General features: G+C 45.9%; 1 protein-coding gene across 1 annotated transcript in view; it reads left to right on the top strand.

The window, feature by feature from the left end:
- The window catches only part of wdfy4 (WDFY family member 4), a 178,856-nt gene that overhangs the window by 109,175 nt on the left and 47,138 nt on the right, over positions 1-22,543 (top strand). The window contains exons 40-49 of the mRNA XM_024423457.2: positions 392-513; positions 624-806; positions 1,085-1,194; positions 11,364-11,441; positions 11,670-11,861; positions 16,858-16,924; positions 17,131-17,342; positions 21,764-21,912; positions 22,089-22,209; positions 22,382-22,467. Of these exons, the coding sequence (XP_024279225.2) occupies positions 392-513; positions 624-806; positions 1,085-1,194; positions 11,364-11,441; positions 11,670-11,861; positions 16,858-16,924; positions 17,131-17,342; positions 21,764-21,912; positions 22,089-22,209; positions 22,382-22,467 (1,320 nt within the window). The remainder of the gene's footprint in view (positions 1-391; positions 514-623; positions 807-1,084; positions 1,195-11,363; positions 11,442-11,669; positions 11,862-16,857; positions 16,925-17,130; positions 17,343-21,763; positions 21,913-22,088; positions 22,210-22,381; positions 22,468-22,543) is intronic.

Genomic DNA, 22,543 nt, shown 5'->3' with positions numbered 1-22,543 from the left:
GAAGTTACAGTTCTGTGAGAGCCAGAAATCTTGCTTGTTTGTAGGTGACCAAATACTTATTTTCCACCAAAATTTGCAAATAAATTCATAAAAAATCCTACAATGTGATTTTTGGGATTTTTTTTCTAATTTTGTCTGTCATAGTTGAAGTGTACCTATGATAAAAATTACAGGCCTCTCTCATCTTTTTAAGTGGGAGAACTTGCACAATTGGTGGCTGACTAAATACTTTTTTGCCCCACTGTATATATATTTATTATTATTATTTTAGCTAAACAGGTGGGGCTCAAAACAGGTGGGCTCAGCCCCACCTGCCCTTAATGATGTGTCGCCACTGGCTTTGTATTAATTGTAGGTCTATGCTATGGGGTATTGTTTGTGTGCCCTACAGCTACCCAGAAGGCTTTGGGTTTGAAAGTCACAAGAAACACCAGCGGAGAATCCTGTCTCATCTGTTCCCTCTTAAGACCAGCCACACTACCACATTCAGCCAAGTACCTGATTCAGACACAGGTAGGACTGTGTGTGCATGTGTGACAGTAGTGACACCTGAGCTGTTGTCCCTGGTCAAGGCCTGCATCCATAACCCATGAGAGTGAGCTGAATGTGTATGTGTGTTACAGAGCTGATGTCCCAAGTAGAGTCTGTGTGGTCTAAGATCCTTACTGAGAGACGCACCATTCTAGAAGACACCTATAAGATTGAGCTCTCAGCTAATCAGACACAGAGGATGGGACCTGTCAGCATGAGTGACATCAGCCCTTTGTGGGAAGAGACAGCACTCAAGGTGTGGCAGTTATACACAGGTGAGACCACACACAGGCATGGACGTAGACAGACATCACTCGGGTATACACACAGGTGAAACCACACACATTAATTGACGTACATACACATCACTCAGGTATACACACAGGTGAGACGCAGGCCTGCACAGAATATCAGATCTTTATACCTGAAAAAGTCAACCGCAATCAGTATGATCTACCGATCTTGTAATATACTCAGGCCTGCACACTTGTATTTATACTTGTATTTGCACTTGTATGTCTGACTGAAGGATTGATGGTTTTTGTCCCGTCAGGCAATGTGAAGAGGAAGCTGACTAGCACCATCCAGAGGAAAGATAGTGTAATCAGCTCTGCTATTCGCTCTGTCCACAAACGACTGGGGAGAGAAACTGGCACTGTGGAGGTAATGCACGTACACACACACACACACACACACACACACACACACACACACACACACACACACACACACATGAAGGGAGAGACATGCACAGACACACACACACAAACAAACAGTTTGTGGGGCAAGACTGAAAGACAGAGAGATGCTGTATTTCATGCCTGTGCGCATGAGTAATACGTCTCCACGTCCTGATCCAGATGGTGCGACGTCCTCAATCTGCAGGAGGAAATAATGATGTGGGCAGCGTGTTTCGGGAGGAAAACAACAAAAAGCGCGTCTTTAACCTTCAACAGCAGCCTGAGCGTGTGTGTGTGTGTCTGTGTATTACTACAGATAAAACTAACAGATATCAATTACTGGGCCCACTGAGGGGTGGTCAGATGGGACAATCCAGATCCATTTACAGACATAATCAAAACACACCCACAGGGCTGGACGGACCAACGCACACAGCACAGTGACATTGGTGTGTGTGTGGTGCTTTAGGTGCATGTGGACATGTTTGACTATACTTGTGGGGACTAGACGTCTCCAGAAGAATAGTAAACAAACAGTTGACCAACTGGGGATGTTTTGTTTGTCCCCACAAGGTCAAATACTATTTCTAGTGGATTAAGGTTAAAATTATCATTAGAATTAGGTTTAGCGTTAGGAGCTAGGGTTAGTTTTAGGGTTAGGAGATAGGGTTAGGCTTAGGGTTAGTGTTAAGGTTAGGTTTTGGGGATAAAGTAAAAAAAAAAAAAAGATTTTGATTGGGACTGAATTCTGTGTCCCCACAAGGTTAGCTATACAAGACTGTGTGTGTGTGTGTGTGTGTGTGTGCGCGTGTGTGTGTGTGTGTCGAGCCACCTAAACAGGCGTTGGTAATTTTAGCGGTACAAATCTGATTAAAACATGATTTTTTTGTGTTCTTGTTTATCATATCATCTGCTGACAGACCATCGACTGCTTGATGAATGGTCTCTACCTTCTGAAAGGCAGAGCAGTCAGGAAATAGGATTTAACAGAATATATTTTTCATCACATTGGCCCCACAACAAGCGGTGTTCGTCAGACCATGAGACAACCAGAAAATCGGTCTTCTCATGTAATAGTCTGTAGCGCCGGAACGGTTTAACCTACAACACTATTATGACCACTTTATGGAACGGGGAGACTCTCACAAACACTATGTGTCAGGAGACTCGACTGAAGTGCACCTGCTCTAGAGCGCTCAGGATCTCAGACTGGGGGTGAAGGTTCACCTTCACTGACCCTAAACACACACAGCCAAGACAACGCAGGAGTGGCTTTCGGACAAGTCTCTGAATGTGCCCAAGAACACTAAGGTAACACTAAGGTAACCTGCCTAAATGACTACCAACCCGTAGCACTCTGTAGCTATGAAGTACTTTGAAAGGCTGGTCATGGCTCACGTCAACACCATTATACCAGATACACTAACTCCAATTTGCATACCGCCCCAACAGATCCACTGATGATGTAATGTCTATTGCACTCCACGCTGACCTTTCTCACCTGGACAAAAGGAACACCTATGTGAGAATGCTATTCATTGACTACAGCTCAGTGTTCAACACCATAGTGCCCTCGAAGCTCATTACTAAGCTAAGGACCATGGGATTGAACACCTCCCTCTGCAACTGGATCCTGGACGTCCTGACAGGTCATCCCCAGGTGGTAAGGGTAGGTAACAACACATCCGCCACGCTGATCCTCAACAGGGTGGCCCCTCAGGGGTGCGTGCTCAGTCCCCTCCTATACTCCCTGTTCACTCATGACTGCATGGCCAGGCACAACTCCAGTGGTAGGCCTGATCACAGACAACAATGAGACAGCCTATAGGAAGGAGGTCAGAGACCCTGCCATGTGATGCCAGGACAACTGTAGTGGAGCAGGTTGAGAACTTCAAGTTCCTTGGTGTCCACATCACCAACAAACTGTCATGGTCCAAACACACCAATACAGTCGTGAAGAGGGCACGACAAAGCCTATTCCCCCTCGGGAAACTGAAAAAATGTGGTTGTACAGCTGCACCATCGAGAGCATGAGAGCTGACTGGTTGCATCACTGCCTGGTATGATAACTGCTCAGCCTCTGACCGCAAGGTGCTACAGAGGGTAGTGTGTACAGCCCAGTACATCACTGGGGCCAAGCTTCCTGCCATCCAGGACCTCTATACCAGGTGGTGTCAGAGGAAGGCCCTAAAAATGGTAAAAGACTCCAGCTACCCAAGTCACAGACTGTTCTGTCTGCTACCGCATGGGAAGTGGTACCAGAGCACCAAGTCTAGGACCAAAAGGCTTCTTAACAGCTTCTACCCCAAAGCCATAAGACTCCTGAACAGCTAATAAATTGTCTACCTGGACTATTTGCATTGCCCCCCTCTTTTACTCTGCTGGTATTCTCTGTTAATTATCTATGCATAGCCACTTTAACTCTCCCTACATGTACATATTACCTCAATTACCTCGACTAAACAGTGGCCCTGCACATTGACTCTGTACCGGTACCCCCTGTAAATAGTCTCGCTATTGTTATCTTATTGCTGCTCTTTAATTATTTGTTACTTTAATTTTCCATTTTTTACTTAACTCTTGTTTTTCTTAAAACTGCATTGTTGGTTAATTAAGGGCTTGTATGTAAGCATTTCACTGTGAGGTCTACACCTGTTGTATTCAACGAATGTGACAAATCAAATTTGATTTGATTTGATGTCCTTGAGTGGCCCAGCCAGAGCCCGGACTTGAACCCAATCAAACATCTCTGAAGAGACCTGAAAATAGCTGTGCAGCAACACTCCCCATATAAGCTGACAGAGCTTGAGGGCATCTGCAGAGAAGAATGGGAGAAACTCCCCAAATACAGGTGTGCCAATCTTGTAGTGTCATATCCAAGAAGACTGTTTTTGCTTTGTCATTATGGGGTATTGTGTGTAGATTGATGAAGAAAACTTAGCAAAATGTGATGAAAAATTTGCAAAAAGTCAAGGGGTCTGAATACTTTCTGAAGGCACTGTATATATTTCCTGAGTTTTTAAAAATATCTCTTAGATTTAGGACAGACATTTCAAAACCTTGTTTCTTATGATTTATTTGAGCCTATTATGAATATGTTATTTAATGCGTTTCTATGGGCTTTAGTAGTAAAGGACAACATCTATATGTTATCCAATTTTTTATGTACTGTATATATTTTCATATCCTAAAGGTCCTGAAATTCAAAATCAAATACAGTTGAAGTCGGAATTTTACATTCAGTTAGGTTGGAGTCATTAAAACTCATTTTTCAACCACTCCACAAATTTCTTGTTAACAAACTATAGTTTTGGCAAGTCGGATAGGACATCTACTTTGTGCATGACACAATTTTTCCAACAATTGTTTACAGACAGATTATTTCACTTATAATTCACTGTATCACAAATCCAGTGAGTCAGAAGTTTACATACACTAAGTTGAATGTGCCTTTAAATGGCTTGGAAAATTCCAGAAAAGTATGTAATCTCTTTAGAAGTGTCACACCCTGACCATAGTTTGCTTTGTATGTTTCTGTGTTTTGGTTGGTCAGGGTGTGATCTGAGTGGGCATTCTATGTTGGATGTCTTGTTTGTCTATTTCTATGTCTGGCCTGATATGGTTCTCAATCAGAGGCCGGTGTTAGTCATTGTCTCTGATTGGGAACCATATTTAGGTAGCCTGGGTTTCACTGTGTGTTTGTGGGTGGTTGTTCCTGTCTCTGTGTTTTGCACCAGATAGGACTGTTTTAGGTTTTCGCACGTTTGTTGTTTTGTTAGTTTATTCGTGTACAGTTTCTTTATTAAAGTACAATGAATAACAACCACGCTGCATTTTGGTCCGCCTCTACTTCACCTAAAGAAAACCATTACAGAATCACCCACCACAACAGGACCAAGCGGCGTGGTAACGGGCAACAGCAGCGAAAACAGGAATGGACATGGGAGGACGGTTTGGACGGCAAGAATATGGACTATACTACTTGGGAGGAAATGGACAGGTGGGCGGTCGACCCAGGGAGAGTGCCGGAGCCCGCCTGTGATTCGATGGAGCAGTGCGCGGAAGGTTACAGGAGAATGAGGTTGGCGAAGCAAGCACGGCGGCGCGGACGGAAGCCTGAGAGTCAGCCCCAAAAATTTCTTGGGGGGTGGCACAGGGGGAGTGTGGCAGAGTCAGGAGTCAGACCTGAGCCAACTCCCCCCGTTTATCGTGAGGAGCCAAGGAGGAGCTCAGAACCAGAGCTGGTTTTGGAGGTGAGCGAAGCAGAGACTGTGAAGGAGTTAATGGGGAAATTGGAGGAGAGAGATATGAGGGAGTTGCTGGTTTGGTGCATGAGGCACGACATTCGCCCGACGGAGCGTGTCAGGGATTTAATGGCACCTGGGTCAGCTCTCCATACTCATCCTGAGGTGCGTGCTAGGGGTCTGGTGAAGACTGTGCCAGCCTCACGCACCAGGCCTCCTGTGCATCTCCCTAGCCTTGCACGTCCTGTGCCATCTCAGCACTACAGTGCTCCTAACAGTGCTAACCGTGGCGGGCATGGTGCTGGTCAGGCACCGTGTTATGCGGTGGTTCGCACGGTGTCCCCAGTACGCGTGCTTAGCCCGGTGCGCTACATCCCAGCTTCCCACATCTGCCGGGCTAGGGTGAAGATCCAGCCAGGGCGGTTGGTGCCAGCCCTGCTCTCAAGATCTCCAGTACGCCTTCACAGTCCGGTCCATCTAGGGCCACCTCCACACACCAGCCCTCCGGTGGCAGCTCCCCGCACCAGGCTCCCTGTGCGTGTCATCGGCCCAGTACCACCAGTGCCAGCACCACGCATCAGGCCAACAGTGCGTCCCGCCTCTCCGGCACTGCTAGAGCCTTCCTCCTCTCCAGCGCTGCCGGAGTCTCCCGCCTGTCCGGCACTGCTGCCGGAGTCTCCCGCCTGTCCGGTGCTGCTGCCGGAGTTTCCCTCCTCTCCAGCGCAGCCGGAGTCTCCCGCCTGTTCGGCGCTACCAGAGCTCCCGCCCCTCAGTCCAGAGGCGCCAGAGCTACTCAGTCCAGCGCTGCCAGAGCCTTCCTCTCCAGCGTTGCCGGAGCTTCCCGTCTGCCCAGCGCCATCTGAGCTTCCCGCCTGTCCGGCGCTGCTGCCGGAGTCTCCCGCCTGTCCGGCGCTGCTGCCGGAGTCTCCCGCCTGTCCGGCGCTGCTGCCGGAGTCTCCCGCCTGTCCGGCGCTGCTGCCGGAGTCTCCCGCCTGTCCGGCGCTGCTGCCGGAGTCTCCCGCCTGTCCGGCGCTGCTGCCGGAGTCTCCCGCCTGTCCGGCGCTGCTGCCGGAGTCTCCCGCCTGTCCGGCGCTGCTGCCGGAGTCTCCCGCCTGTCCGGCGCTGCTGCCGGAGTCTGAGGCATCAGAGTCCCTCAGCCCAGAGGCGCCAGAGTCCCTCAGCCCAGAGGCGCCAGAGTCCCTCAGCCCAGAGGCGCCAGAGTCCCTCAGCCCAGAGGCGCCAGAGTCCCTCAGCCCAGAGGCGCCAGAGTCCTCAGCCCAGAGGCGCCAGAGTCCCTCAGCCCAGAGGCGCCAGAGTCCTCAGCCCAGAGGCGCCAGAGTCCTCAGCCCAGAGGCGCCAGAGTCCCTCAGCCCAGAGGCGCCAGAGTCCCTCAGCCCAGAGGCGCCAGAGTCCCTCAGCCCAGAGGCGCCAGAGTCCCTCAGCCCAGAGGCGCCAGAGCCCTCAGCCCAGAGGCGCCAGAGCCCCTCAGCCCAGAGGCGCCAGAGCCCTCAGCCCAGAGGCGCCAGAGCCCTCAGCCCAGAGGCGCCAGAGCCCCTCAGCCCAGAGGCGCCAGAGCCCCTCAGCCCAGAGGCGCCAGAGCCCTCAGCCCAGAGGCGCCAGAGCCCCTCAGCCCAGAGGCGCCAGAGCCCTCAGCCCAGAGGCGCCAGAGCCCCTCAGCCCAGAGGCGCCAGAGCCCTCAGCCCAGAGGCGCCAGAGCCCCTCAGCCCAGAGGCGCCAGAGCCCCTGCCCTCTGTCCCGAGCTGCCGCCCCTCTGTCCCGAGCTGCCGCCCTCTGTCCCGAGCTGCCGCCCCTCTGTCCCGAGTTGCCGCCCCTCTGTCCCGAGCTGCCGCCCCTCTGTCCCGAGCTGCCGCCCTCAGTCCAGTGGGGTCATTAAGTAGGGTCGCCGTGGCTAGGAGGCCACGGAAGCGGACAAGGTGGGGGACTAAGACTACGGTGAAGTGGGGGCCACGTCCAGCACCAGAGCCGCCACCGTGGACAGATGCCCACCCAGACCCTCCCAATAGGTTCAGGTTTTGCGGCCGGAGTCCGCACCTTGGGGGTACTGTCACACCCTGACCATAGTTTGCTTTGTATGTTTCTATGTTTTGGTTGGTCAGGGTGTGATCTGAGTGGGCATTCTATGTTGGATGTCTTGTTTGTCTATTTCTATGTCTGGCCTGATATGGTTCTCAATCAGAGGCCGGTGTTAGTCATTGTCTCTGATTGGGAACCATATTTAGGTAGCCTGGGTTTCACTGTGTGTTTGTGGGTGGTTGTTCCTGTCTCTGTGTTTTGCACCAGATAGGACTGTTTTAGGTTTTCGCACATTTGTTGTTTTGTTAGTTTATTCGTGTACAGTTTCTTTATTAAAGTACAATGAATAACAACCACGCTGCATTTTGGTCCGCCTCTACTTCACCTAAAGAAAACCGTTACAAGAAGCTTCTGATATGCTAATTGACATCATTTGAGTCAATTGGAGGTGTACCTGTAGATGTATTTCAAGGCCTACCTTCAAACTCAGTGCCTCTTTGCTTGACATCATGGGGAAATCAAAAGAAATCAGCCAAGACCTCAGAAGAAAAATGTGTAGACCTCCACAAGTCTGGTTCATCCTTGGGAGCAATTTCGAAATACCTGAAGGTACCACGTTCATCTGTACAAACAATCTGTGCAAATCAATCCCAGAACAACAGCAAAGGACCTTGTGAAGATGCTGGAGGAAACAGGTACAAAAGTATCTATATCCACAGTAAAATTAGTCCTATATCGACGTAGCCTGAAAGGCCGCTCAGCAAGGAAGAAGCCACTGCTCCAAAACCACCAAAAAGAAGCCAGACTACAGTTTGCAACTGCACATGGGGACAAAGATCATACTTTTTGGAGAAATGTCCTCTGGTCTGATGAAACAAAAATAGAACTGTTTGGCCATAATGACCATCATTATGTTTGGAGGAAAAAGGGGGAGGCTTGCAAGCTGAAGAACAACATCCCACAACGTTTCTTTCAGACAAGTCCCGTGACAGTTGTGGGGGTTGTAGAGGTTGTAGAGCAAACCGGAGAAATAGTTTGTAGGCCAACCCGTTGGAACTCTATAGACGTTTTCGTGAGATGACCGATTTTCAGAATGTCTCATGGTCAGTCAAACACTGTTTGCTGTAGCTCGGCCATCTTTCACCCCAGATGCGGAAGGCCAACATAGTATATGTAAAAACTCGTATCTCTATCTTAAACTGACAGATTTTGATGGGGATTTTGTGATTATGTTACTTAGATTGACGCACAAGGATTTTATATTCTGTCTCTTTTTTTTTACAAAAAAATAAGTATTTAATAAAACATTGCATTTATTTCCCCAGGTGTAGGCAGTAGAGTAGAGAAATATGATTACCAATACCACAAAGAAATCGAGTTAGCCATCCACGACCATGACTGAAGCTCAAGTCTGCAGCATGTTCATTTAGTCTGTAATGTTCTGTCTGTAACCGACTGAAATGTGCATTCTCGGTCACACGTTATGGCAGGAGATGTGTTGTTTCACCCTCTCAGTGAGGCCTATGTTGTGATGATTGTCTTAATGATTCTGTGAGCCGTGCCAATGTGAGTCCTAAGTGTCACTAGCTAGTGCTAATGTAGTAGAAGGACATGCACACACACAAATACACACACAAGGACTCACAGACACACCACTGCACACTGCCCACTGCCGCAGCGTACCACTGAGATATTAATGTTTAAGCTAATTAGATCACAGACACCAAAGGTTTAGATCCATAGACAGTATTATTGGAAAGCTGTGTAGCCACTAGCTTATTTCACCCACCGAATGCAATTTATATGAGCTGTAATTATATGAGTGTATGGTAATTTCATGATGAAACAAACAATACTAATATAAATACACAGTATGGGAAGTGGCTGTTTTACGCTACAGAAAGGTCATAAGGAAAAGATGGGACATTGTTTTTCATACAGAATTATTGAGGTGTGTTGTTTTTACACACACAGTACTGTAGAACTGGTCTAAATGATCACTGAACATTGATTATAATTTTCAGTTTTTTCAGTGATTTGTTCGATATTTGTTTTATGATGTAACACACTTTGAGGGATAGTCATAGTAGTGTTGCCTGACGACTCAAACGGAATCCTTTCACTTCTTCATGTTCGCTACATACACTATATGACCAAAAGTATGTGGACACCTGTTCATCGAACATCTCATTCCAAAATCGTGGGCATTAATATGGAGTTGGTTTCTTCTTTGCTGCTTTAACACTCTTCTTTCCACAACATTTTGAAACATTTCTGCTGGGACTTGCTTTCAGCCACAAGAGTATTATTGAGATTGGGCACTGCTGTTGGGCAATTAGGCCTCGCTAGCGGTCGGCGGTTCAATTCATCCCAAAGGTGTTCGATGGGGTTGAAGTCAGGGCTCTTTGTAGGCCAGTCAAGTTCTTTAACAGGGTCATTGTGATGCTGAAACAGAAAAGGGCCTTCCCTAAACTGTTGCCATAAAGTTGGAAACACAGAATCATCTAGAATTTCATTGTATGCTGTCGAGTTAAGATTTTCCTTCACTGGAACTAAGGGGCCTAGCCCAACCATTCCTCCTCCACCAAACTTTACAGTTGGTACTATGCATTGAGACAGGTAAACCAAGATTTGTCCAGATTTGTCCATTGGACTGCCAGATGGTGAAGTTTGATTCATCACTCCAGAGAACGCTTTTCCACTGCTCCAGAGTCCAATGACGGCGAGGTTTACACCACTCCAGCCGACACTTGGCATTGCGCATGTTGATCTTAGGCTCGTGTGTGGCTTCTCGGCCATGGAAACCAATTCATGAAGCTCCCGACGAACAGTTCTTGTGACGTTCTTTCAGAGGCAGTTTGGAACTTGTTAGTGAGTGTCGCAACCAAGGACAGATGATTTTTCAGCGCTACTTCTCGGCTCTAACTCTAACCAGAGTATCAAATCATCTCTAACCAGGCTTTCATACTCTGGTTAGAGATGATCCAATCGCAGATGACTTTTTTTGTACAACAGACCTCATTTTGACGTTACATTGTCTTTTATTATAATTTTTTACCCCTATTTCATGGTATCCAATTGGTAGTTACAGTCTTGTCCCATTGCTGCAACTCTCGCATGGACTCGTGGGAGGCGAAGGTCGAGAGCCGTACGTCATCATAAACACAACCCAGCCAAGCTGCACTGCTTGGCTGGGTTGCCAGCTGCACCAAGGTGCCTGTACACCTGGCGACCGTGTCAGCGTGCATTGTGCCCAGCCTGACACAGGAGTCACTAGTGAGCGATGGGACAAGAACATCCCTACCAGCCAAACCCTCCCCTAACCCAGACAACGCTGGGCCAATTGTGCTCCGCGTCATGGGTCTCCTGGTCACGGCCGGCTGCGACAGAGCCTGGACTCGAACCAGGATCTTTAGTGGCACACCTCGCACTGTGATGCAGTGCCTTGACCACTGTGCCATTGGGAGGCAAATTACACATTTTCTAAACATCGCTTTAACCACGTGTGTTCTGCCTCTGGCCCAACCCATCAGTTTCTGGGAGCAATCAGAACAGAATGTGTTTGCATTCTAGAAATTGTCGAGGCGATACTCAGATCCAAACTCAATACGGAGAAGAAACTACAAGTGGCATAGCGTTTGGCTATGCCACTTGAGCTCTGAAATTGTTCATTTATATATTCCTAATTCCATTCCTTTACTTAGATTTGTGTGTATTGGGTATATGTTGTGAAATTGTTAGATATTACTTGTTAGATTTTTCTGCACTGTCGGAGCTAGAAACAATAACTACACCCGCAATAACATCGGCTAAACATGTATGTGACCATAAAATTTGATTTGATTTGTCTCTCTGTCTCTCTCCTCCTTTCTAGGAGTTCCTGTCTTGTATGGAGGCCCATTTGAAGAGAGGTCAGGAGATGTTTGAGAAGCTGAGGAAGAACCACACACAGGTACTGCGAGATCTTTTGTGCCCATATAGAATGTGATTGAACAGCCTTTTGTGGAACATTTTTTCATTCCTACAGTATTCCTATTACATTCCCCGAGCATAATTTTACATTCCTCTTATGGTTCCCCAACATAATTCTGACATGCCTCTAATGTTCCCCATATGTAATTTTCACGCTCTTCTTATCTCCCCCAATGTTTATTTTTACATTCCTTTCCCTCTCCTGCAGCTGTGTGTTTATGAGTGGGAGCGGTTGGGGACTATGTGGCTGTGTGTGGAGGAGGAGCTGCTAAGGGAGAGGGGTGTGTTCGGCCCGGGGCCGGGGGTGGTGCTGACACGAGGCTGGGTCCAGGATGCAGCTGAAGGCCCCAACCGCACCAGGCCTCGCATCCGCAGGAGAGCCCAGCGACACTCCAAACGGGTACTGGCCCTTATTGTATACCATAGCTGTCTCACACTCAACTGTATCTCTCTCTATTCCCTCTTTGTCAGCCTCTCTCTCTACGAGTCTATAGCTTTCTCTCTCTTTCTGTCTCTCTCCATTAGGTTTTACATCGCTACATCATTAATGAACACAGTAACAATGATTCATCTAAGACATTTCTACTTGAATCAGTACCAATCTTTGATTATGTGAAGTCCTCCTGGCATGTGGACACTGGGGAACGTATTCATAAAGCAACATCTCAAAGTAGAATTGCTGATCTAGGATCAGTTTTCACAGGAACAAATCATCGGCTCAGCTAAATTAACTAGTGCCCAGTTGAAACCAGTTGTTTTATGAGTGTAATGGCTGTTCTTTGAGTAGTGTGTAACAAATCAAATAAAACTGTATTTGTCACATGCGCCGAACACAACAGGTGTAGACCATACAGTGAAATGCTTACTCACAAGCACTTAACCAACAATACAGTGCCCCGCCGATCATATATATTTTAAAAATGTTTCATCTCAATTTCCATCTACAGACTGAACATACTGTCCTGCAACCCGCCTCACCCAATGTGGTACGGATCTGCTATTTTTTTTAATACTTTAGAACCAAAACCCCATCAGAAGCTACCTAGCTACTAGCTAGTAGTCAGTTAGCCACTGCTAGCGGTCATCACCGTTAACTCGGACATCAGCCAGCCTCAGCCCGGTCAATTCCTGCCAGTCTGCACAGCGCAATGTCAACCCAGAGCATATCGGACTGCTTTTTCTCTACCATATTTCCGGATTCCTACCGCAAGCTCTGAACCTTTACACCGGATCATCGGAGCTAGCTAGCTGCTATCCAAGTGGCTACTCCTGGTTAATGTCTCTGTCCTGAAGCAAGCACCAGTTAGCCTGGAGCTAGCCTCGAGCTAGGCCCATCCTCTTAGATATCATCCTGGCCAACTTGCCCTCTAAATATACCTCTGCTGTCTTCAACCAGGATCTCAGCGAACACTGCGTCATTGCCTGCGTGCACAATGGGTCCACGGTCAAACGACCATTAACCAGGAGTAGCCACTTGGATAGCAGCTAGCTAGCTCCTCATCACTGTCAAACGCTCCCTAAAACACTTCAGCGAGCAGGCCTTTCTAATCGACCTGGCCCGAGTATCCTGGAAGGATATTGACCTCATCCCATCACTAGAGGATGCCCGCTTGCTCTTCAAGAGTGTTTTTCTCACCATCTTAAATAAGCATGCCCAATTTAAAAGATGTAGAACTTAGAACAGATATAGCCCTTGGTTCACTCCAGACTTGACTGCCCTTGACCAGCATAAAAACATCCTGTGGCGTTCTGCAATAGCATCAAATATCCCCCGCGATATGCAGCCTTTAAGGGGAGACAGGTACCAATATACTCAGTCAGTCAGGAAAGCTAAGGATAGATTTTTCAAACAAAAATTTGCATCCTGTAAGAACTAATTCAAAAAGTTTTGGAACACTGTAAAGTCCATGTAGAATAAGAGCACCTCCTCCCAGCTGCCCACTGCACTAAGGATAGGAAACACTGTCACCACTGATAAATCTACGATAATCGATCATTTCAATAAGCATTTTTCCATGGCTGGCCATGCTTTCCACCTGGCTACCCCTAACCCTGCCAACAGCTCAGTACCCCCTGCAGCATCTTGCCCAAGCCCCCTCCCCCACCCCGCTTCTCCTTCACCCAAATCCAGACAGCTAATGTTCTGAAAGAGCTGCAAAATCTGGATCTCTACAACTCAGCTGGGCTAGACAATCTGGACCCTCTCTTTCTAAAATGATCTGCCAAAATTGTTGCAAACCCTATTACTAGCCTATTGAACCTCTTTCGTATCGTCTGAGTTCCTTAAAGATTGGAAAGCTGCCGCGGGCATCCCCCTCTTCAAAGGGGGAGACAATCTAGAACCAAACTGTTATAGACCTATATCTATCCTGCCCTGCCTTTCTAAAATCTTTGAAAGCCAAGTTAACAAACAGATCACCGACCATTTCGAATCCCACTGTACCTTCTCCACTATGCAATCTGGTTTCCGAGCTGATCATGGGTGCACTTCAGCCACGCTCAAGGTTCAAAACGATATCATAACCGCAATCAATAAAAGACAGTATTGTGCAGCCGTCTTCATCGACCTGGCCAAGGCTTTCGTCAATCACCACATTCTTATTGGCAGACTCAATAGCCTTGGCTTCTCAAATGACTGCCTCGCCTGGTTCATGCTAACTACTTCTCAGAGTTCAGTGTGTCAAATCGGAGTGCCTGTTGTCCGGACCTCTGGCAGTCTCTATGGGGGTGCCACAAGGTTCAATTCTCGGGCCGACTCTTTTCTCTGTATATATCAATAATGTCGCTCTTGCTGCTGGTGATTCTCTGATCCACCACTACGCAGACGACACCATTCTGTATACATCTGGCCCTTCTTTGGACACTGCTAACAAACCTCCAAACAAGCTTCATACAACACTCCATACAACACTCCTACCGTGGCCACTCCAACTGCTTTTAAATGCTAGTAAATCTAAGTGCATGCTCTTCAAACGATTGCTGCCCGCACCCTCCGCCCGACTAGCATCACTACTCTGGACGGTTCTGAGAATATGTGGACAACAGCAAATACCTAGGTGTCTGGCTAGACTGTAAACCGTCCTTCCAGACTCACGTTAAGCATCTCTAATCCAAAATTAAATCTAGAGTCGGCTTCCTATTTTGCAACAAAGCCTCCTTCACTCATGCTGCCAAACATACCCCCGTAAAACTGACTATCCTGCCGATCCTTGACTTTGGCGATGTCATTTACAAAATTGCCTCCAACACTCTACTCAGCAAACTGGATGTAGTCTATCACAGTGTCATCCATTTTGTCACCAAAGCCGCATATGCTACTCACCACTGCGATCTGTATGCTCTCGTTGGCTGGCCCTCACTACATATTCATCGCCAGACCCACTGGCTCCAGGTCATCTATAAGTCTTTGCTAGGTAAAGTCCAGCTTTATCTCAGCTCACTGGTCACCATAGCAACACCCACCCGTAGCACTCGCTCCAACAGGTATATTTCACTGGTCATCCCCAAAGCCAACTCTTACTTTGGCCGCCTTTCCTTCCAGTTCTCTGCTGCCAATGACTGGAATGAATTGCAAACATCACTGAATCCTTATATCTCCCTCTCTAACTTTAAGCATCAGCTGTCAGAGCAGCTTACCAATCACTGTACCTGTACACAGCCAATCTGTAAATAGCACACCCAACTACCTCATCCCCATATTGTTACTTATCCTGTTGCTCTTTTGCACCCCAGTATCGCTACTTGCACATCACCATCTGCACATCTATCACTCCAGGGTTAATGTTAAATTGTAATTATTTATTGCCTTACCTCCATACTCTTCTACATTTGCACCCAATGTACATCGATTTTTATATTATGTTATTGACTGTACGTTTGTTTATGTGTGTAACTCTGTGTTGTTGTTTTTGTCGCAATGCTTAGCCTTATCTTGGCCAGGTTGCAGTTGTAAATGAGAATTCCTGAACATTTTTTATTTTAATTTTATTTCACCTTTATTTAACCAGGTAGGCCAGTTGAGAACAAGTTCTCATTTGCAACTGCGACCGGGCCAAGATAAAGAGTAGCAATTTGACACATACAACAACAGAGAGTTACACATGGAATAAACAAAACATACAGTCAATAATACAGTAGAACAAAAGAAAACAAAAAGTCTATATACTTTGAGTGCAAATGAGGTAAGTTAAGGAAATAAATAGGCCATGGTGGTGAAGTCATTACAATATAGCAATTAAACACTGGAATGGTAGATCGGCAGAAGATGAATGTGCAGGTAGAGATACTGGGGTGCAAAGGAGCAAAATAAATAAATACCAGTATGAGGTAGGTAGATGGGCTGTTTACAGGCTAAGTACAGGTACAGTGATCTGTAAACTGCTCTGACAGCTGGTGCTTAAAGCTAGTGAGGGAGATGTGAGTCTCCAGCTTCAGAGATTTTTGCAATTCGAGGATAGAATTATGGTCAGATATGCCAAATGAAGGGCGAGGGACAGCTTTGTACGTGTCTCTGTGTGTGGAGTAACGGTGGTCTAGAATTTTTTGTTCCTCTGGTTGCACTTTTAACATGCTGATAGAAATTAGGTAAAAGTTATTTAAATGTCCCTATATTAAAGTTCCCGGCCATTAGGAGCGCCGCCTCTGGATGAGCGTTTGAACACAGTTTTTAGTGCCAGCAGCGGACTGTGGTGGTATGTTGACAGCTACTAAAAATACAGATGACAACTCTCTAGGTAGACAGTTCGGTCTACAGCTTGTCATGAGATACTCTACCTCAGGCGAGCAAAACCTTGAGACTTTCTTAGATATCGTGCACCAGCTGTTGTTCACATATATGCATAGGCCCCCACCCCATGTCTTACCAGAGGCTGCTGTTCTGTCCTGCCGATGGAGTGTGTAACCCGCCAGTTGTACTTTCTTAATGTCGTCATTCAGCCACGACTCGTTGGTAGGATATACATGCTTTCAGCTCGTCCCCATTTATTTTCCAACGATTGAACATTAGCTAGCAGGACGGAAGGCAAGAGCAAGTTAGCCACTCGTCGCCTGATCCTCACAAGGCACCTGGATCTTTTTCCACGAAATCTCAGTTTTCTAATCCAGTGAATTACGGGGATCTGGGCCTGGTCGGGTGTCTGTAGTAGTATATCCCTCCCCTCCGACTCATTGAAGAAGAACTCTTCTTTCAGTTTGAGGTGAGCAATCGCAGTTCTGATGTCCAGAAGCTTTTTTCGGGCATAAGAGACGGTAGCAACAAAATTATGTACAAAACAAGTTACGAACAACGCAAAAAAAAAAAAAAAATAGCATGGTTGGTTGAGAGCCAGTAAGATGGCAGCCCTCCTTTACGGCACCATCGTATTTGCTTCATCTGTCCTCTCTGTGTTGCTGTGTAGTTGGCAGATATGTGTGTGAGAAATGGTCTGCCAGAGGAGAGCAAAGGAAGGACAGAGACCGACTCAGGTAAGACCACAGACACACACCTGACATAATATAATATGTCATTTAGCAGACAATTTTATCCAAAGCAACTTACAGTCATGCGTGCATCCATTTTTCGTATGGATGGCCCCAGTGGGAATCGAACCAACAATCTTGGCATTGCAAGCGCTGTGCTCTACCCACTTAGCACCTGTGCCCACACTCATGTGTCTCTGTATGTGTTCCAGAGTCAAGGATCCTCTTTGAGCCAGGGACAGAGGAAGAGGAGGATGGTGGAGAGGACTGTAACCGCCTAACCTTTTTCCCTGTCCTGACTGAGACTACTGCACCTCTCACTGAGCCCTTCGCCCCAGCGTCCACCACCCCTGAGCCCTGCTCACATACACACACCTGCAGCCACACACACACCATACTACAGGAGCTGGAGCCTGAGGAAGAGGTGAGTGTGTGTTTGTGTGTGTCAGGTTGTATACTGGTAAAATAATGTATTTTTAGCAACCAGAAATATAAATATTTATCATGTTTTAATCAGATCTGACCAGATATCAACCAAAATGTGACGTCTTTCCCATGAGATTTTGTCATAAAAAAGACGTCTTTAACATGTTACAAAGACCCGTTGGTTGTAATCCAGTATCATGTCTTCTCAACCAGAAAAGTCCCACACTTTGAGAGAGATCTATATTTTTTTATCGTCCAGATAGTCTATGGGATTCCAATACCTCCCATCTGCTATCAGAATCTCATCTGTTATAGTTAGTTTAATGTGTGTGTTTGTGTTAACCCTGGGTTACCCCAGGTAACCCTGTGGTAACCCAGGGCTGTTTAAAGCTCAGACAACGAGCAGAGTGTTTTACTAATGTTTCTGACAGAAGAATTAACAAAAAAACAGTAGGAGGTCGTATCAACTGTCTCTCAGCTAACTGGCTAATGTGGCTGTGTGTCCTGATGAGCTGTTGTCAGATACACAGGCCTTTACACGCTTATTAATCCAGGAGCACTATTCTTAGAGCCCCCCTCCCACACACACACACACACATACAGTACTTGGCATGATTAGACTGCCACTGCCGATAGTGTGATTATGATGGTAATGTTTCTTGGGAGAATTCAATGTTGTGACATTAGCATCTCAACCAATAAGAACCCTCCTATCCTCCACTTCACTCATCCACTGCTCTCTCTCTCTCTCCTCCACTCATCCACCTCTCCTTCTCTTCCCTTCTATTTTCCACTTATCCATTCCTCAGTTCACCTGATGTCCTCCTCTTTTCTACCCTTTTTCCTCCTCTCCCTCCATTAGTTGAATCACATCAGCTTGATAATTCATAGTCACTTTAGTTAGGGTCTCTGTAGGTTGTAGGCATATTATTGTGGGGCGTTTTTCTGTTGGCAATAAATAATGTTTTTTCTACATCAATTACACTGTGTGAATGTGAATGTGGTGTGTGTGTGTGTGTGTGTGTGTGTGTGTGTGTGTGTGTGTGTGCGTGTGCGTGCGAGCACTCACTCGCTCATGTTTGTTCAGTGTGTTCAGACGAGAGGCTCTTATCACTTAGCTGGTTTCCTATTGTGTGTGTGGCAGTGATTAATTTCCCTAATAATCACTAGGCCCCTCTCTCTCCCAGTGTGTGGGATTTGATTAGTATTCATTGTGAGAGGCCTGTGGGTGCGTTGGAGCCCCATATGGTTTTTTGGGTGGTGGGTCCCTTGGGGCCGAGAGAGGGAGAGAGACAGGGAGGGGCAGGTGCACGCACACATGCATGCACACACTCACACACAGTGGTAAATGAGGGGAGACAATAGAATTAGTCACACATAATCACACTCGTAGCAGTGACTGTCTTCAGAGTCACACATAATACAAGCATCAGGGTCCATTCAGTCTCTGAGTCTATAGCGGGAGCACCGCCATCTTGGTGAAAAGGGGGACAGTTTCTCTATGATCCATCAATCAATGTTAATAATCTGAATAATGAAGTGGTGACTGTGTCGTTTTAATCATGATGAAGACGTGTGATTAAAATGATCAATCATGTGCAGCCTGGAGTGGTGATGATGTCTTGACGTCCCATGGGAACATAAAAGTAGACGTGGGCTGGGTTTCATGGTTTTCACATTATTTTTTGAAACTTTACAATGGAACACCTCTGGTTACTTAATACATACACCTCTCCTCTAACTGACCTAAATAACTTGTAAGCCTAAGTGTATGTACCAGTGGAGGCTGCTGATGGGATGATGGCTCATAATAATGGCTGAAACAGAGCAAATGGAATGGCATCAAAGAATGTGTTGGATATAATTTATACCATTCCACTAATCCCACTCCAGTCATTAACATAAACCCATTCTCCCCCATTAAGGTGCTACCAACCTCTTGTGATATGTGTGTATGTTTGTGACTGGTGTATGCTGCTGGGTGTGAATGTGACATATGGAAATGTAAGACAAGTTGCTGAGGTAGAAACCGTATTAACAGGTCATGTTAAAGCAAAATCAACCAGCAGAGTGTTTTAATAATGTTAATACATTTTAAAAAATGTTTAAACAGTAGATGGTTGTATCAACTGTCTCCTAGCTAGTTGACGTGTGTGTGTGTCCTGCTGAGCCGTTGTCAGATACACAGGCATTTACACGCTTATTAATCCAGGAGCACAGCACCCCCCCCACACACAATATTTAGCATGATTAGACTTCCACCGCCGATAGTGTGATTATGATGGTAATGTTTCTGGGGAGAAATCAATGGTATGACATTAGCCTCTCAGTCAATAAACCATTAAGTTGAATCTCTAGTGGGAGTAAACTCCACACGATTCAAGGTATGAATCTTACCTAATGAAATCCATGGCGGGTGGTACTGTAAAAACTCAATATTTTACCCCATGTTACCTATTAAGGGCGATAACTGTAGATGACCATGTAGCTTTATTCATCTCGGAAATGTAGCGAAACAAGGTAGATTTATTCACGTCAGGGGAATTTAGCAAAACAGGGTTGCTTTATTTACGTCAGGAGAATTTAGTGAACAAGGTTGCTACATTCGTCTATGAATCACAAATATGCATAGTATTGACGTCAAACAGAACAAACAAGGACATGGATGGTTCGTGATGTTGTGAGATTCTCTTTGATGCTTACTGAAAGATTGGAATCTGTGTGGGTAGCTGGACAGGTAGGATGACTGACAGTGAAGGTGAACAGGTGGTCACAGGTCAGGTGACAGAGGAATGGATGAGACGGAGGCAGGAATTCCTTTAACCATGAAGTGGTATATTTACTGGGTAGTCTGTGCTGCGTAACAAAGGAAACAGAATAACAGGTATCCAATCAAATTCATAATCACAAAGATCAAATCATAACAATCATTCATTATTAACATAATTAGGTAATTCAGCAATCCAGTTCAATAAGAAGTCAATAGGAATCATCCTTGAGTCATTTTGGCTCATAACTATTTATCATAATCATGAGAAGAATAATACAAATAATTCAAACAGTGATTCAATCTATTATCACCATTAGTTTGATATCAGAATTGATCAGTTCAGCAAACAATGACGTTTCATATTTCAAGTTTGTCTTCATATGTACATGTAATTTCATTACATAATACCATATATCGATGGCACAATTGGCTTGTGATGATCTGTAGGGCTGTGATCATTGACCATTTACATTACACAATAGATTTGAAGCATGCTCTCTGCGGTAATAACTATAAACAATAACTGATGGCCCACTCTCCCGATCGCAACAGGTAGTTCAGCTGAAATGTAACAGATTCGGTGGCCTTATATGGATTCATGGACGCACAGAACTTCTGGAGCAGATGGAGTTAAGGAAGAGAAAGCAGCAAGATCGGGTGATAGCGATTTCCTCATTTTATGGAGTTGAAATCTGTCGGACATTTCCACTTGACCTAATTAAAGTGCCCCTGGCCCAGCTGAGCAAGAGGCCATGAATTAAAGGATTCTTCCACCAACTCCATGGGCCTTTTCACAGATCGACTGGTGCTATGCGATTTAGGATATCAGGACCTGCTTGGTCCAAGCAATTGTAACAGTAGAGCAAAGGATCGCAATATATGGGAAAATTAATGGCTGCAGTGTTGCCGTTATAATGAGTACATGAGGCATGGAATGCTAAGGCATAAATGTACGAAAGTGTGTATTCTTATTTTAAATTGATGTAGTTCTGTCCTTGTGCTGTGCTTGTCTATTAACCCCCTAAGGTCGATGTCTGCGCCCCCATGGAAATCTAATTAGCATAACAAAAACAATCCCCATAAAAATGTCAGTTTAAGCTAGAGATATCTATTTTGCATTGGATGCATCTCAATCAACCACATCCGCCTATGTCACACGTTCGCATCTGCGGTGAAAGGTGACAGAGCTAGAGCAATGTTTGTCAGAAGACCATTAGACATCCCGAAAATCGGTTTTCTCACAAAATCATCTGTAGCATCCAAATGTTTTGACAAACTGTTACCCCTCTATGGAAAGATGAGACTCTCACGAACACAACGTTGTCCTCCATTTTGCTCTATGACCCCCACAAGCTTCTTGGGACTCGCCTGAAGTTGGTACAGCCAATCTGCCAACTCCTGTCTGTAGCGTCCATACAGTTTGCGCTATACACTAATACGACTCTCACGAACACGTACATGTCGGTTGTTTTGCTATAGGACACCCACAGGCCTCACAATACTTGTCTGAAGGTCCCCTGATATAGGACAGACACTTCAGAACTATCATGATGTAACACTGATTGTGAATATAACCTTTATTTAACAATTTAATATAACCTTGACTTTTCATTTACAATTATGATCTTTTGTGTCCTCTCTCCCCCAAGGTTAAAGCGAAGGTATGTGTGGTGGTGGTCAGTGGGCTGTCTGTAACAGAGGGGCTGCTGTTGTTTGGGACAGACAGTCTGTACATGTGTGAGGGCTTCACCCTAAGCCCCGCAGGAGACGTCTGCTGCAGAAAACACCACCCCACTGGGTACTGTGTGTGCGTGCGTCCGTACGTGTGGCTGTGTTTGTGAGAGAGAGAGATGAGTTGGACAATGTCTGTGTGTAATTACATATAGGGATATATGGGAAAACATACTATACTATACTATTGAATATTAATCATTATGAACTGTTGTTCACACCCAGTGTCTCTCTTTCCCCCAGTGTGCGTGACGCATTCGTTTCCAGTATGCTGACTAAAGACATATCTTCATCCAGCCCCAGCTGCAAACGATGGCCCTACCAGGACATAAGAGATGTCCGCTTTATGCGTTTCCTTCTAGAGGTGAACTTACACGGCAAATCTGAAATGGCACCTAATTCCCTATATAGTCTACTTTTTGGAGTAAAATGTTAAAACATATATATTTCTCCGTCTGCATGTTGGTGTGTTTCATGTGTCTATTAGAAAGTTGTTGCAATGTTGTGGAAACGTTTCCCGTTTTCTGACACCTCAGGAAAATGCGCTGGAGATCTTTATGCAGAACGGACACTCTACTTTCCTGGTATTCTTCAACAAAGACCATGTGTCTGCTTTTAAAAGGTAAGAGATGGAGAGAGATAGGAAAACATGGAGAGAGAGATGGAGAGTGTGGCTTTATGGGACAGGTTTGATTTTC

The sequence above is a fragment of the Oncorhynchus tshawytscha genome, linkage group LG01 (assembly GCF_018296145.1).
Source record: "Oncorhynchus tshawytscha isolate Ot180627B linkage group LG01, Otsh_v2.0, whole genome shotgun sequence".
Lineage (NCBI taxonomy): Eukaryota > Metazoa > Chordata > Actinopteri > Salmoniformes > Salmonidae > Oncorhynchus > Oncorhynchus tshawytscha.
The sequence above is the reverse complement of the archived record's forward strand: the minus strand, read 5'-3'. Positions and strand labels throughout refer to the sequence as shown.